Raw genomic sequence first — 14,244 nt, forward strand, 5'->3', positions numbered from 1 at the left:
TTGATGGATGTTATGTATCTAGATTACTTATTTCAAAGTTTCTTGTTGAGCTACATCAGTAATTGTAGTTTCCGAGTCCAACAGCAAAATCATCATGTGTTTGCTAGTTCCATTTGATGAAGTTTGTGTTCGAAAACAATTATAATATAACCAAATAACAGAACAATAACAAACGAAATATGCTTTATTTTGGTATCGTAACTGACCGAGCAACTAGCTAGGCTAGATCATCCACGTGCCATGCTTTGAGAGGTCATCACCTTAGCCAAAGAAGCATTACCACAAGTCACAACTCTAAACAAAGCAAGAGGAGTCCCACATCGGAAAACTACAAGAAGTGAAGACTCCCCCTCACCTATAAAAGAAGGCTACTCTTTCCTTAGAAGGGGACTGGCTCTTGAGGACTCTCTCTCTTCTAGATCCATCTCTAGGCTGAGCTTCTCACTTGTTGTCTTTATATTTGGGTCTAATCCCCTTGTACAAATGTAAACAAACATGATCATAATGAGAACACTATTCTCCGTGGACGTAGCCCATTATTCGGGTGAACCACGTATATCTTGTCTTCTATATGTTCATCGCTTGCCCAAATCCTCACACACTTGGTGAAGGTCCTCACCTTCATCCATCATCCATCACACCTCATCACTAAGTTGGACTCAACTTTGGCCTAACCATTTTGAGCATCAACACTTTATATACAGGGACGGTCCCTAGAAGGGATTAACTCGAGCTATAGCCAAGTTATTTTATCAACTTAAAATTTAATTTAGCCTACTCATGCCTACTAATGACAATCATGCCACGCTTACATTCAAAGACTCACAAATTCATCGCTCATCCAACAATACAGGAAAAGAAGATGAGACAAACTAATGAATTGAATTCCCTTTGACTGTCCCAGGATATTCTTGTGTAGGACATTTCTGTAAAGTTCTCTCTAAAATGAGAAGTCTATCCGTCTTGCTATTACTTTTTTAGCCTACTGCCAACTTCTTTATATATATTATGAACAGTCTATTGCTAATTTTCCTTTCACTGATAACCCTCTTCACATATTATCCCTTTAAGTGAAAAAATTAAATAAATAAATAAACGAATTGGTACGTTGCAGTAGCTGCACCTTTATATTCCACCATTTGGTGCGTATATAAAGTAAATTTAGCCCACCCCATTTTAAAATCCTAGATCCATCCCTGTTTATATATATAATCAAATCAATACAACAATATAATAAATTACAGAATACTGACTTGGATAGATGATAGAGTCCCGCAAACTTGCAGTGTCCTTTAGAAAATATTTCTTCTCTACTCTTGTGCTTGTAATTCAATAGGAAGACCACCAGGATTAAACTATCACAAATCGAAGCCTAAGCATTGTGGCATTGATTTCTGACGAATAATGATATAATTTCTCTCAGGAAGTGCTTATGTGTGAGAATGATAATGCTGTTCAAATTGTGTGTTTTATAATTTGGACGAATTGTTAATATATAGAGGTTTGACACCTCATGGGTTTGCTACCAAGCTAATCCTCGCAAAAGAGACTGAATCTAACAACATAGCAGAGTCTTTATTTTCATTTTTAATTCTTTTTTAGAAGAACAATAGCGCAGAGTCTGATCAAGTACGATTGAGTTATCCTTGTACTAGCCAAACGTTTGAAATACAAATTATGACATGTCAATCTATCCATTGTATAAAAATAAAAATAATATATATTATTGAATAAACATATAACATGTCAATCTATCCCATTCATATTATTGAATAACAATAATATATATTTAAAAATGTAAATAATTTATATTAAAAATAATAATATAATGGCCAAGCATTCAAGTTGTAATTTGCCAAAATTTTACTGAATAAAATACCTACGTATTTTATTCATATTTTTCCCATTCCGTTTTTTTACTAACAATGAATGAACGTACAGCCGCGCGGCTATACTTGATTTTTTTCACCTATACTCATTGCTTTTTAATTTTATTTAAAAAATAGTGCAATCGCGCTGCTATACTTGGTTTTGTTCATTTTTTCTTTTTAAAAAAACAGTCTAGCCGAGCGGCTATACTCATTTGTTTCCTTATTTTTTTAAAAAAAATAGTATAGCCGTGCGACTTTACTGTTTTTGATAAGTGCACCCTAGGCGGTAGGCGAGTCCTTTTTGTAATATAGTATAGTTGCGCGGTTATACCCTGTTTTTTAAATTTTTGTTTAGTATAGCCAAGCGGATATACTAGGTTTTATTAATGTTTCTTAAAAAATAATATAGTCGCGCAACTATAATGTATTATACACGTATATACGTATTTTCTAATAATACATCTGTGTTCTGCATACATCTTAAAGACTTGGTAAAGTTCACATTTTTAAAAAAGCAAAAGTACAATACTCTTATTATACAGGTACGTGAGTATTTTTCATATTTAATACACATATTTTTTACAAAAATTTCAATAAGACACACAAAATTCTCACATATTATTGAATAAAAATAATATAGCGACCGAACATTTAAGTTGTAATTTGCCAAAATTTTGCCGAATAAAACACATACGTATTTTATTTGTATTTTTAATGTTCCGTATTTTACTAACAATGAATGAATGTTCAGGCGCGCAGCTATACTTGCTTTTTTCACCTACACTCGTTGTTTTTTAATTTATTTAAAAGGCTATACTTGGTTTTTTATAATTTATGTTTTAAAAATCGCACCGCCGCACTGCTATACTCGTTTTCCCTAATTTTTTAAAATCGTATAGCCACACGGCTTTACTATTGCTGACATGTGGCACCTATGCGCTAGGCAGGTCCTTTTTGTAATATATAAAAATCGTATAGCTAAGCGGCGTTACCCCTTTTTTTAATTTAAAAAACGGTATAGTCGGCTGGCTGTACTCGGTTTTATTAATGTTTTTTTAAAAAAATAGTATAGCCGCGCGGGTATACTTATTTTGACAATTGGGCAACTAATTCCTGTGCGGGTCCTCATTTGTTGTTTTATAAATAGTATACCATGCGGCTATACTCGATTTTTTTAACTTTTAAAAAAAATAGTAAATCCGGTCGGCTATACTCGGGGTTTTCCTAAATTTTTTTTAAGAAATAGTATAGCCGCATGGCTATACCGGATTTTAAAATATATATATATATATAGACGGGCGGCTATACGCGGTTTAATTAATATTTCTTAAAAAAATATTATAGCCGCTCGGCAATACTAATTTTGACACGTGGGGGCCTAATCGCTGTGTGGGTCATGTTTTGTTTTGTTTTTTTATAAATAGTATAGCCGCGCGGAGACTTTGTTGAAGACTTCAATTCAACAGAAATTGGCTTGAGACTTTGTTGCATGTTGGGAGATATATTCACTGTGCTGCCTTCTATTCGTCAAAACATTGTATTGGCCAGTCTGTTTTCCCAAACTGATGACAAAATGTTTCCACAAAACTTATAAATTGGACGTTGAAATGAGTGACCTATGGGGCAAGGGTCCAAATCTATATGCTACCCCACACATCAAATGATAATGAGGTAAAGTTGGAACTTTGTAGCACATGACATTGGCTTTATGTTCTAACTAGTTGTATCTTTTTTTCGATTTCTCAAACTAATATTTGATATATTGGTGCAATTTTCCAGTTTTTGAGTTTCTGAGTGCTGCATATTCCAACTAGCAAGCTGGTCTGATTTTCATTCAGTCGGAAGAAACACGAGTACCTTTCAGAAAATCCTAATCCTAATTCCAATTCCAATATGTTGGTACATAAGTTCCTAAATGGGTTCAAGGTTATTGACAACAAGGTCAAAGAATCAGAATTGAAAGACGTATCAACTTCCAAGGCTTCCGCTTCCATTTTCGTTTCCAAGGACGACCCTTCCACTTCCAAGGACGATGTTTCCGCTTCCAAGAAAGCCTAGAAAGAACGTTTTTTGAAACATTTTTTCAAGAAAGAAGTAGATCCAGAGCCAGAGGACCAAGCTTTCATGGAATTTCTCAGAAAAAGTCACTCTAAATGACCAATTTGTAGTGGAATTAGAAAGGGACTGCCTCCTCACTGAAATCTTGGAGGTAATCAACGATCTTACTGCAGTGACAGAGAAATCTAATGTGTCTTTTGTGGTTTGACCCAAGAAGAAAGAGATTGTACAAAAGTTCCTTAATGGGTTCAAGGTTATTGACAGCAAGGTTAAAAAATCAGAACTGAAAGAAGCATCAGCTTCCAAGGCTTCCGCTTCTGCTTTTGAGAAATCCGAGAAAGAACGTTTCTTGAAATATTTTTACAAGAAAGAAGTGGATCCAGAGCCAGAGGACTAAGACGTCGATCAAGAGCCAGAAGACCAAGCTTTCATGGAACCACTTTTACAGGAAGAAGTCGGGCAAGATGACCAATTAGCTGTGGAATTAGAAAGGACCACCTCCTCACTGAAATCTTGTGGGTAATCAACGATTTTACTGCAATCTTGGAGATAATCAACGATCTTACTGTAGTGACAAAGAAATCTGATGTGTGTTTTGTGGTTCTATCCAAGAAGAAAAAGAATTTGGACGCCATCAAAACATTGGATTGGCAGGTTTGTTTTCTTAATTTGATTACGAATTGTTTCCAAAAACCATATGATGAATTGGACATCGAAATGAGTGACCTATGGGGCAAGGGTCCAAATCCGTATGCTACCCTACACAGCAAATGATACTGAGGTAAAGTTGAAACTTTGTAGCATATGACATTGGCTTTATGTTCAAACTAGTTCTACCTTTTTTTCTCTTTCTCAAACTAATATTTGATATATTTGTGCCATTTTCCAGTTTTTGAGTTTTTGACTGCTACATATTCCAACTAATAAGCTAATCTGATTTTCATTCGGCTAGAAGAAATACGAGTAACTTTCAGAAAATCCTAATTCCAATTCCAATGGGTTGGTATAGAAGTTCCTCAATAGGCTCAAGCTTATTCACAACAAGGTAAGAGAATCAAAACTGAAAGACGCATTAACTTCCAAGGACGACGCTTCCACTTCCGCTTCCACGGACGACGCTTTCGTTTCCTCTTTTAAGGACGACCATTCCGCTTCCAAGAAAGTTGAGAAAGAATGTTACTTAAAACTTTTTTTCAAGAAAGATGTGGATCCAGAGCCAGAGGACCAAGACGTCGATCTATAGCTAGAGGACCGAGCTTTCAAAGAACCACTTTTCCAGGAAGAAGTCGGGCCAGAGGACCAATTCACCGTGGAATTAGAAAGGGGCTGCCTCCTCATTGAAATCTTGGAGGTAACCAACGAATTTATTGCAGTGACAGAGAAATCTGATATGTCTTTTGTGGTTCGACCAAAAAAGAAAAAGATTTTGGACGCCGTTAAAACATTCTATTTGCAGGTTTGTTTTCTCAAACTGATGTCGAATTGTTTCCAAAAAACTTATGAATTTGACGTCGAAATGAGTGACCTATAGGGCAAAGGTCCAAATCCGTATCCTACCCCATACAGCAAATCATAATGAGGTAAAGTTGAAACTTTGTAGCACATGACATTCGCTTTACGTTCTGACTAGTTCTATCATTTTTCTCTTTCTCAAACTAATATTTGAAATATTAGCTCAACCGCCCACGAAGAGAATTGGCTAGCTTATTCCAAAGCCAACCTACCCCCCACGTGTTCGAATAACTGACAATTCGCTAGCTTCTTCATCAACTCTGCCAAAAGCCATCCTCGACATACTCGTGCATTGAGAAGGTTTGGTGGCCGTACTCCGAACACAAAAGGATAACCGAGAACAACCCTAAGCTAAAGTTCACCCGAAGCCGACCCATCGTCACCATGTGTTCATGTGGCCGACAATTGGCTAGCTTCTTCATCAACTCAGTCGAAAGCCATCCTCGACATACCTTACATTGAGAAGGTTTGGTAGCTGTACTCCCAACACAAAAGCATAACCGAGGACAACTCCAAGCTAAAATAAACCCGAAGCCAACCCATCATCGCCCACACTAGTGGGTGAATGGTGTGCTTTCTAAGGTTGGCATAGACATTTCCTCGCATGCAAAAGATTGTCTATGCCAACCCCCGGAAGCACACCATTCACCCACTCCCGCCTCGTGTGGTGTGGAGGTGATTGGATAGTTACGGATTGAGGATTTGCCAAGGACCAAAATGTGTCATTCGTAAGAAATTTTTCAAAAAGTTTTTAAAAATCTTATGGGTTTGCAACGCATAAGAGCATCACTTTCAAAGCGTGCCATTTTTCAGTTTTTGAGTGCTGCATATTCCAACTAACAATCTGGTCTGATTTTCATTGGCTGGAAGAAACATAAGTAGATTTCAAAAAATCCTAATTCAAATTCCAATAGGTGGGTACAAAAGTTCCTCAATTGGCTCAAGATTATTGACAACAAGGTTAGAGAATCACAACTGAAAGATGCTTCATCTTCCAAGGCTTCCGCTTCTGCTTCCGCTTCTAAGGACGACGCTTTCGTTTCTGCTTCTGAGGACGACGCTTCAGCTTCTAAGAAAGCCGAGAAAGAATGTTTCTTGAAACATTTTTTCAAGAATGAAGTAGATCCAGAGCCCGAGGACCAAGACGTCGATCCAGTGCCCAAAGACCAAGCTTTCATGGAACCACTTTTCCTAGAAGAAGTCGAGTCAGAAGACCAATTTTCGGTGGAGTTAGATTGGGACCGCCTCCTCACTAAAATCTTGGAAGTAATCAACGATCTTACTTCAATATAGAGTTAATCAATGATCTTACTGCAATTAAAGGGAAATCTGATGTGTCTTTTGTGGTTCGACCTGAGAAGAAAAATATTTTGGATGCCATCAAAACATTGGATTAGTATGTTTGTTTTCTCAAACTGATGACAAATTGTTTCCAGAAAACTTATGAATTGGATGTCAAAATGAGTGACCTATGGGCCAAGGGTCCAAATTCGTATGCTACCTCACACGGCAAATGATAATGAGGTAAAGTTGGAACTTTGTAGCATATGACATTGGCTTTATGTTCAAACTAGTTCTATCTTGTTTTCTCTTTCTCAAACTAATATTTGATATATTTGTGTCATTTTCCAGTTTTTGAGTTTTTTAGTACTGCATATTCCAACTAACAAGCTGGTCTGATTTTCATTCGGCTGGAAGAAACACGAGTAGTTTTTAGAAAATCCTAATTCCAATTCCAATGGGTTGGTACGAAAGGTCCTTAATGGGCTCAAGATTATTGACAGCAAGATTAGAGAATCAGAAATGAAAGACACATCAGCTTCCTAGGATGACGCTTCTGCTTCCTCTTCGAAAGACAACGATTCCGCTTCCATGGACGACGGTTTCACTTCCACTTCCAGGGACGACGGTTTCACTTCCACTTCCAAGGACGACCCTTCCGCTTCCATTGATGACGCTTTCAATTCTAAGAAAGCTGAGAAAGAACGTTTCTTGAAAGATTTTTTCAAGAAAGAAGTGGATCCAGAGCTAGAGGACCAAGACGTTGATCCAGAGCCCGACTTTCATTGAACCACTTTTCTAGGAAGAAGTTGAGCCAGATGACCAATTTACCATGAAATTGGAAAGGGATCGTCTCCTCACTGAAATCTTAGAGGTAATCAACGATCTTACTGCAATCTTGGAGGTAATTAACGATCTTACTGCAATGACTGAGAAATCTGATGTGTCTTTTGTGGTTCGACCCATGAAGAAAAAGATTTTGGATGTCGTCAAAACATTGAATTGGCAGGTTTGTTTTCTCAAACTAATGACGAATTGTTTCAGGAAAACTTATGAATTGGACTTCGAAATGAGTGACTTACGGGGCAAGGGTCCAAATCCGTATGCTACCCCCACACAGCAAATGATAATGAGGTAAAGTTGGAACTTTGTAGCATATGACATTGGCTTTATGTTCTAATTAGTTCAATCTTTTTTTTCTCTTTCTCCAACTAATATTTGATATATTTGTGTCATTTTCCAGTTTTTGAGTTTTTGAGTGCTGCATATTCCAACTAACAAGCTGGTCTGCATATTCCAACTAACAAGCTGGCCTGATTTTCATTCAGCTGGAAGAAACACAAGTAGCTTAAGGTTCTTGCTTGAAGTGGATGCTTTTGGATGTGTGAAGTCCACAAACACAAGAGCAATGGATACATAACCAAAGCTGGCCAATATTCTCCATGTCATTTGATTTTTTGTATATTGTAGCAACATTATCAAGATTAGTAGTTTTCCAAGACTATCAAACAGGATTTGGTGTCATAGGATTTTTTGTATATTGCAGCAACATTATCAGGATTAGTAGTTTTCCAGAACTATCATACAGGTTTTGGTGTAGTAACTTGATCCTAAATTATTATTTAATTATTCAATTAAAACACGATTTTACCCCGATAATATTTTAATGGTTAAAAGTTGACTTTTTGTTTGGAAAAGAATTTGGCAATTTTACTGATACTGTTGTGTAGAACATGTCCAGATGAGTCCGTAGACACGTAGTAGGCTCAATTCGGAGTTATAACGAAGAAGGTATGATCTACAGCAGCCTAGTGGCATAACCGTAAATATTTGGAGTTAGTTTTTTTTTTTTAAAAAACCCAGAATTTCTTCTCTCTCTCTCTCTCTCTCTCTCTCTCTCTCTCTCTCTCTCTCTCTCATCGCGCGACACCTCTCTCCCCCCCAAAAACAGCACCAATTGGATTTTTCATCACCCCCGCCATCTCCGGACACCAATTTGACGGAGTTGGTACCAAAAGAACCAGCTCAACCTCCTCTTCCTAACCCCACCCAACCTCCGACGGAACCACCTCCTGTGGTCACCGAAAAAAGTGAAAATATGGCTGGTTTTGACCCAAACTTCCCAAAACTCGTTCTGGAGATTCCGGCCACCAATTTCGTCGATCTAGGTATGCTGTTTCATGCTCTCAATGTGTTTTAGCTGATGGTTGGTTGTTTGGGATCAATTTATGTATTTTCAAATTGAAATTATCGCTTAAAGTTTGGCCGATTTTCGGCTCGTGATTCCAGTAAGTTTCGGTCACTTTTTGGCCATGGTCCAAGAACAAAAGTTGCTTCACTCATTGTTATGATCATGTAGGTATAGGTCTGGACCGACGATTTTGGAGATTTTTGATCACCAGAATTACTCTAGGCACCCACTCGTGTGGCGGGGTGTGGGCCACTTTATGGCGAGCCTTTGGGTCCTAAAATGTTACTCATCTCGTCCTGAGCAGGACGGTATGTTTCGATGTGAATTTGGTTATCGTTTGGTTGTCGATCGGATATCGCATATTAGGCGTTATTCGGGTTCAATATGTTCAGATCGTTGGATCGACTCCATTTTTATATGTTGATCTGGGCATCCCTAGGATTGTGTAGGAATTCGCGGATCGTGAATTGGAGTCCTGGATACTTTGATTCAATGATTCAAAGATTAGGTTAAATGACGACCGTCCAATCGTGTGATTGAGAGCGATCCGACCGCTCGATCAAGACCAAACTTACAGAACGTGTTTAGTAGACTTGGCTGAACCTGTAGAAACTTTCGGATCGGAAATCGGAGGTCTTGGGCCCCGCGGGCCCCGTTGACCAATATCGGAAATTTGATCCCTCAGTTGACTGAGAGTCTTCCGAGGTAGTTTCATCCTTCGAGAAGTACTAGAACGATCTTATAAATGAGGCTTGATTGTTAGGTGAAGTATTTTGATTATGTTTAGATTATGAGATTATATTTTAGTATTTTATGGTATTCTTGGGTATTATTCTTGATATTTGAAGGTTATGCAATATTGGAAGTTATGGGATCTCTCGGGATTATTGTTTAGCATTATTTATTATTATTATTTTGATTATTAATAAAGTGTATGACTGAGTGATATTGGGTTTTTTATTTTATATGAAAGCCTATTGCTGTAATTGTGGAATATAGTATTTTATGAAAATTATATGTAAACAAGTGTTGTTTATTATTTAAATTACTTTGGGGTCTTGACAGGTTTACAAGATTATATTATGAGATTATTGGACTTTAATTTGATATTGAGGTTTGTGAATAGTTTTGGATCTTTATGAACTTTATGCTGGAGAAGGGATTTTGGCTACCCATGTAAGAACTGATTTTTTTGGGAAGTTAAGAAAAGATTTGGAAAATGGATTTTTGGAATAAGGGAAATTTTATGATAAATTTCGGAATATGGTTTTCAAACCCACCATAAGAGTATCCCCCAGTTGCCTTTGGAAAAGTTTAGTCATTTATGATAATGCCCCACAAGTCTCGAGGACACCTGAACCTTGTGGTGCGATGATATGCATTTTCGGGCTGACTACATGACCCCCGAGTTCTGTGAGGATGTGCGTTCTCAGGCTAACTACGTTTTCCCCAAGTTCTGCGAGGATATCCGATCTCGGGTTGACTATATGTCCCCCGAGTTCTGCGAGGATGTAACATACAGGGTACTTAGAATTGACGGAATATTAGTGGAATTGACGGGTTATGAATGGGGGTACACTTAGGTGGAGAGTATTTGAGTTTTGAGATGTTTTAAACTAAAATTGATGATTTTATCTTCGTACTTATTGGTGAAGGTTTTAATACATGTTTTCCGATTTATGTGACAAGGATTGAGAGTTTTCTAAGTTTTAAAGATTTTATATAATTCACAATTATTTTCTTAAGTGATGAATTTGTTTTTACATGTGAAAGAGGGAAACATGTTTTATTTAAATTGTTGATATTGACATTAAGGTTTCACGTGGTCAATGCTATTTTAATAATTTTCTCGTTTTCCTACTTATCAGTAATAAGTTAATTATATATATGTATATGTATATATATATACAAGTTATTTATTTATTTATGCACATGTGGGATGAGTGGAAGATTGTTCTAACATCAATAGCCCTTGATTGAGTTTCAGCGGATTGATTCGAATTACTTATGAAGGTTTTTCGATTTTATTTGATTAAGTTGCCTATATTTACTTATATTTTTTTGTAGAAAGAACCACGTGGCTTGATCCCTTGGTAAGGGTACATAGGCAACCTAGAGTTACTAGGTACATCCACAGAAGCAAGTGCTGAAAATTTGCTAAGTTAGGTCATATTGGCAATTGATAATGTATCCATGCCGTTCTAGGAGTTGAAATCAGATTCAGATGGTTGAATGATTTATGTGGTATAATGAGGTCTAAGGCCATTTAGATTTATTTGTCTAATGCTTGCTGAACGATTGTGATTTGATTTTCAACTTTAACTACATTTTTTTTTTTTACAGGTGGAATTTTTGGAAAATGTCCGTTTTTCAGAGGAGACTCTGCTGGTTTTCTAGCATAAGTTAACCCTTGAGGGTGTTTTTGTTTTGTGGTTCAGGGTAAGAGGGGTAGTTTGGACAATTGTGCCTGACACCTGTTAGGTGTTGAATACACACAGGGTTTGACACAGATTTCAAAATGGAATTTAGGCCAGGTCCTATCATTTGGGATCAACCTAAGGGAAACAGGATTACAAGATAGAGAAGCAGTGAGTGTAGAGTTTGAAATATTACAAATAGATGCTGATATGATACATTTTTGTGATCGTCTTAAAATCTCCCTATGTATTAAATGATTTTTCAGATATTTGCAGCTATAGCAAGCAAATAATAATCTCACTTCTTTTGGAACACATAAACTATAATGCAAGACCGGTTAAAATTTTAGAACATATATAATATTCCTGGCCAGTCCAAAGGGTAGTACAATGGTAGAAAGGAAGGACTGCATTACATGGCCCAATTTATTGCCATCCCATGAACATATATACAGCCCGACACAGCTTTATAGAAATTATTAGCATGGAGGCATTCCTGGTGGCGGAGCTAAAATTTGGGCTCCTAGACCCTTTCCATTTTTCACAATGAATGTCACGTCCATGCCCCATGACATATGCCGATCCAGATGGCAGTGCATAAACCAAACTCCTGTGATCAACCAAAAAGTCATTGACATCACATGATCAGCATCATCCATCATCATTCATTATAACTTGATTAATTCAGAAATTAACCAAACGAGAGGAACGTCTTACCAGGATTGTCTGCCTTGAATCGAACGGCAGTCCAGCCATTTACAGGGACAGCGATGGTGTTTTGAAGAGGAGGGTCAACAAGATTATATTTCAAAGGGTCCTTATCCTCGTCAAAATTCCCAAGTCCCCATCCAACAACATAGAAACTGAATCCATGGAGATGCATTGGGTGGTCATCCCCTGCAACCAAATTTGTCCCCTGAAACACGATCTCCACCGTCGCGTTGTATTCCAGTATCTTCACTACCGTCCCCTGTTTCGGGGTCTGTAAGTACAATGGCAAGTCCTGAGCCGTAAAATTAAACAGAAAAGGTGGGAAATTCGGAAATCGAGTTCCAAATGCCCCATTGACATGGTAATAGTAAGCCTGCAATATGTCAATGCTGGGGTCGACAAAGCTAATGTTGTTGACGCTAGAAGCCAGACGTGTCCCATTAGGCCCTGCACATGAATTATTTAGGCATGGTAGTGTGTTGATAGAAAGTGTGTAAAACAATGGAGTTGTTATGTTGCGCGGCACGTCAACGGGGTGGTTTTTATCAGCTAGACTTCTGAGACTACCAGTAAAATGAACCGATGCTTTGGTGTCGTTATGGGAAGGAAGATTAGGCAAGGAAGGGGTTGAAGTTGAGGTATAATTTCCATTGTATTGTAGTATGGCGGTGGTGGTTGTGTTGTCATAAGGAATCCCAGCCCCACCAACGTAGGCTTTAGCAGCAATGTAGTAGTGGTTGGGGCTCTGGTCAGCAGTGAACAAGAGGTCAATGGTTTGGCCGGGTGATATTGTGACATAATCTGATGAAAATGGCTTGGTGTAGCTAGCATCTGAGCCCACAACCGTGACCTTGTGATTGGCAATCGAGAAAAACAGCATCTCTTGCAAAGCTGAATTGATTAGCCTTAGCAGGTAGGTCTTCCCATAATCAACCATCAGCTTGAATGTGTCTGGTTTTGAGCAAGGATAAAGATCGCCAGGTTGACCATTGATGAGGAAAGCACTGGAAATGTTAGGTTCCCCTCCACTTTGAATAGTTTCATTATAAAGCTGTCCTATATCTTCCTTCCACCACTCCCCTACAATTTTCAAGTCAATTCGTTGAACAGGTATATATCCAATAGCATTATATTATTGTCGAATTAATTTTGCATTACGTACCTAAGATGATTGGAAATTCTGCATAAGGCTTGGGGAAAGGGTAAGTGGCTCCTTTCTTGGGGTAGATGACCATAGCGCCCTGGACGGTGGCTCGATCCCACTCACTATGAGCATGCCACCATAGGGTGCCTTCCTGTGAGGAAAATATGATAGTTTGGGTAAACCTGCCTCCTGGTTGGATTGGGCACTGCGTGATATAATCAGGACCGTCCGACCATGGATTCCTTGGTTGCTTAGCTCCATGCCTGAAATGAAATCCTTTAATTATATATCACAAGTCACAATTACATAAAAATAATATATTTAAAATAAATAAATAAAAGAATATTACCAGTGGATGGTAATGTTACGATTGCCCTTGTTATAGACATCGACGATGATAGTATCTCCCGTGCGAGCATACAGTGTTGGTCCAGGAAACTGGCCGTTTACAGTCAATATGTTCTTCGTGCTACAGAGTCTTCTGTATGGAGTTTCTTCCACCTACAATGTTTTACAAAGATATCCTTCATTAGTTTGTTTATTTCAAGCTCTGAATCAATCAACATGATCATACATACATAACCATGCATGCATGCAATTTATACATACATGATACATACACACACACACCAATAAAATATCAGAGAAGTTAATTAAGATGATATAATACTATACTAATTACCACAAAAGTGTAACGAGGCCAAGCTTGGCAATGGAAGGTGCCAACACACAATAACGTCAAGCCTAAAAGTTGCAAGCTAATTAAAACCTTCATGGCCAACATGAGTCTTTCTCTTCTAGCTAGTGATGGCAGTACTTGATCTTTTTTCTATGACTAGCTAAGCTACAGCTAGCTGATGCAGTTCAGATGAGTTCAGGGGGCATATTCCATAATGCCATGCCACCTATATATACATATACACAGAGAGAGAGAGAGAGAGAGAGAGAGAGAGAGACAGAGAGACGAGGCAACAAACAATTAGACGTAATCGAAAATTTGCTGGCGAAGGTACCCTAAAGCATTTCAGTCATTGCAAGTTGTAACTTGCAGAATTTTGC

At 37.9% G+C, this 14,244-nt stretch overlaps 2 protein-coding genes across 2 annotated transcripts; one reads left to right on the forward strand and one right to left on the reverse strand.

The window, feature by feature from the left end:
- Positions 1-5,504: 5,504 nt before the first annotated feature.
- On the forward strand, positions 5,505-7,511 carry LOC117630483. Its single transcript, XM_034363192.1, has 3 exons — positions 5,505-5,509; positions 6,356-6,707; positions 7,269-7,511. The coding sequence occupies exons 1-3, from the start codon at positions 5,505-5,507 to the stop codon at positions 7,509-7,511; spliced, it is 600 nt and encodes a 199-aa protein (XP_034219083.1).
- Positions 7,512-11,809: 4,298 nt separating this feature from the next.
- Positions 11,810-13,960, reverse strand: LOC117632432 (laccase-15-like). The gene is made up of 5 exons (XM_034365902.1): positions 13,868-13,960; positions 13,535-13,686; positions 13,204-13,448; positions 12,048-13,121; positions 11,810-11,940 (listed from the first exon to the last, which is right to left on the reverse strand). The coding sequence occupies exons 1-5, from the start codon at positions 13,958-13,960 to the stop codon at positions 11,810-11,812; spliced, it is 1,695 nt and encodes a 564-aa protein (XP_034221793.1).
- Between the last annotated feature and the right edge of the window lie 284 nt (positions 13,961-14,244).

This window comes from Prunus dulcis, chromosome 6 (assembly GCF_902201215.1).
Source record: "Prunus dulcis chromosome 6, ALMONDv2, whole genome shotgun sequence".
Classification (NCBI taxonomy): domain Eukaryota; kingdom Viridiplantae; phylum Streptophyta; class Magnoliopsida; order Rosales; family Rosaceae; genus Prunus; species Prunus dulcis.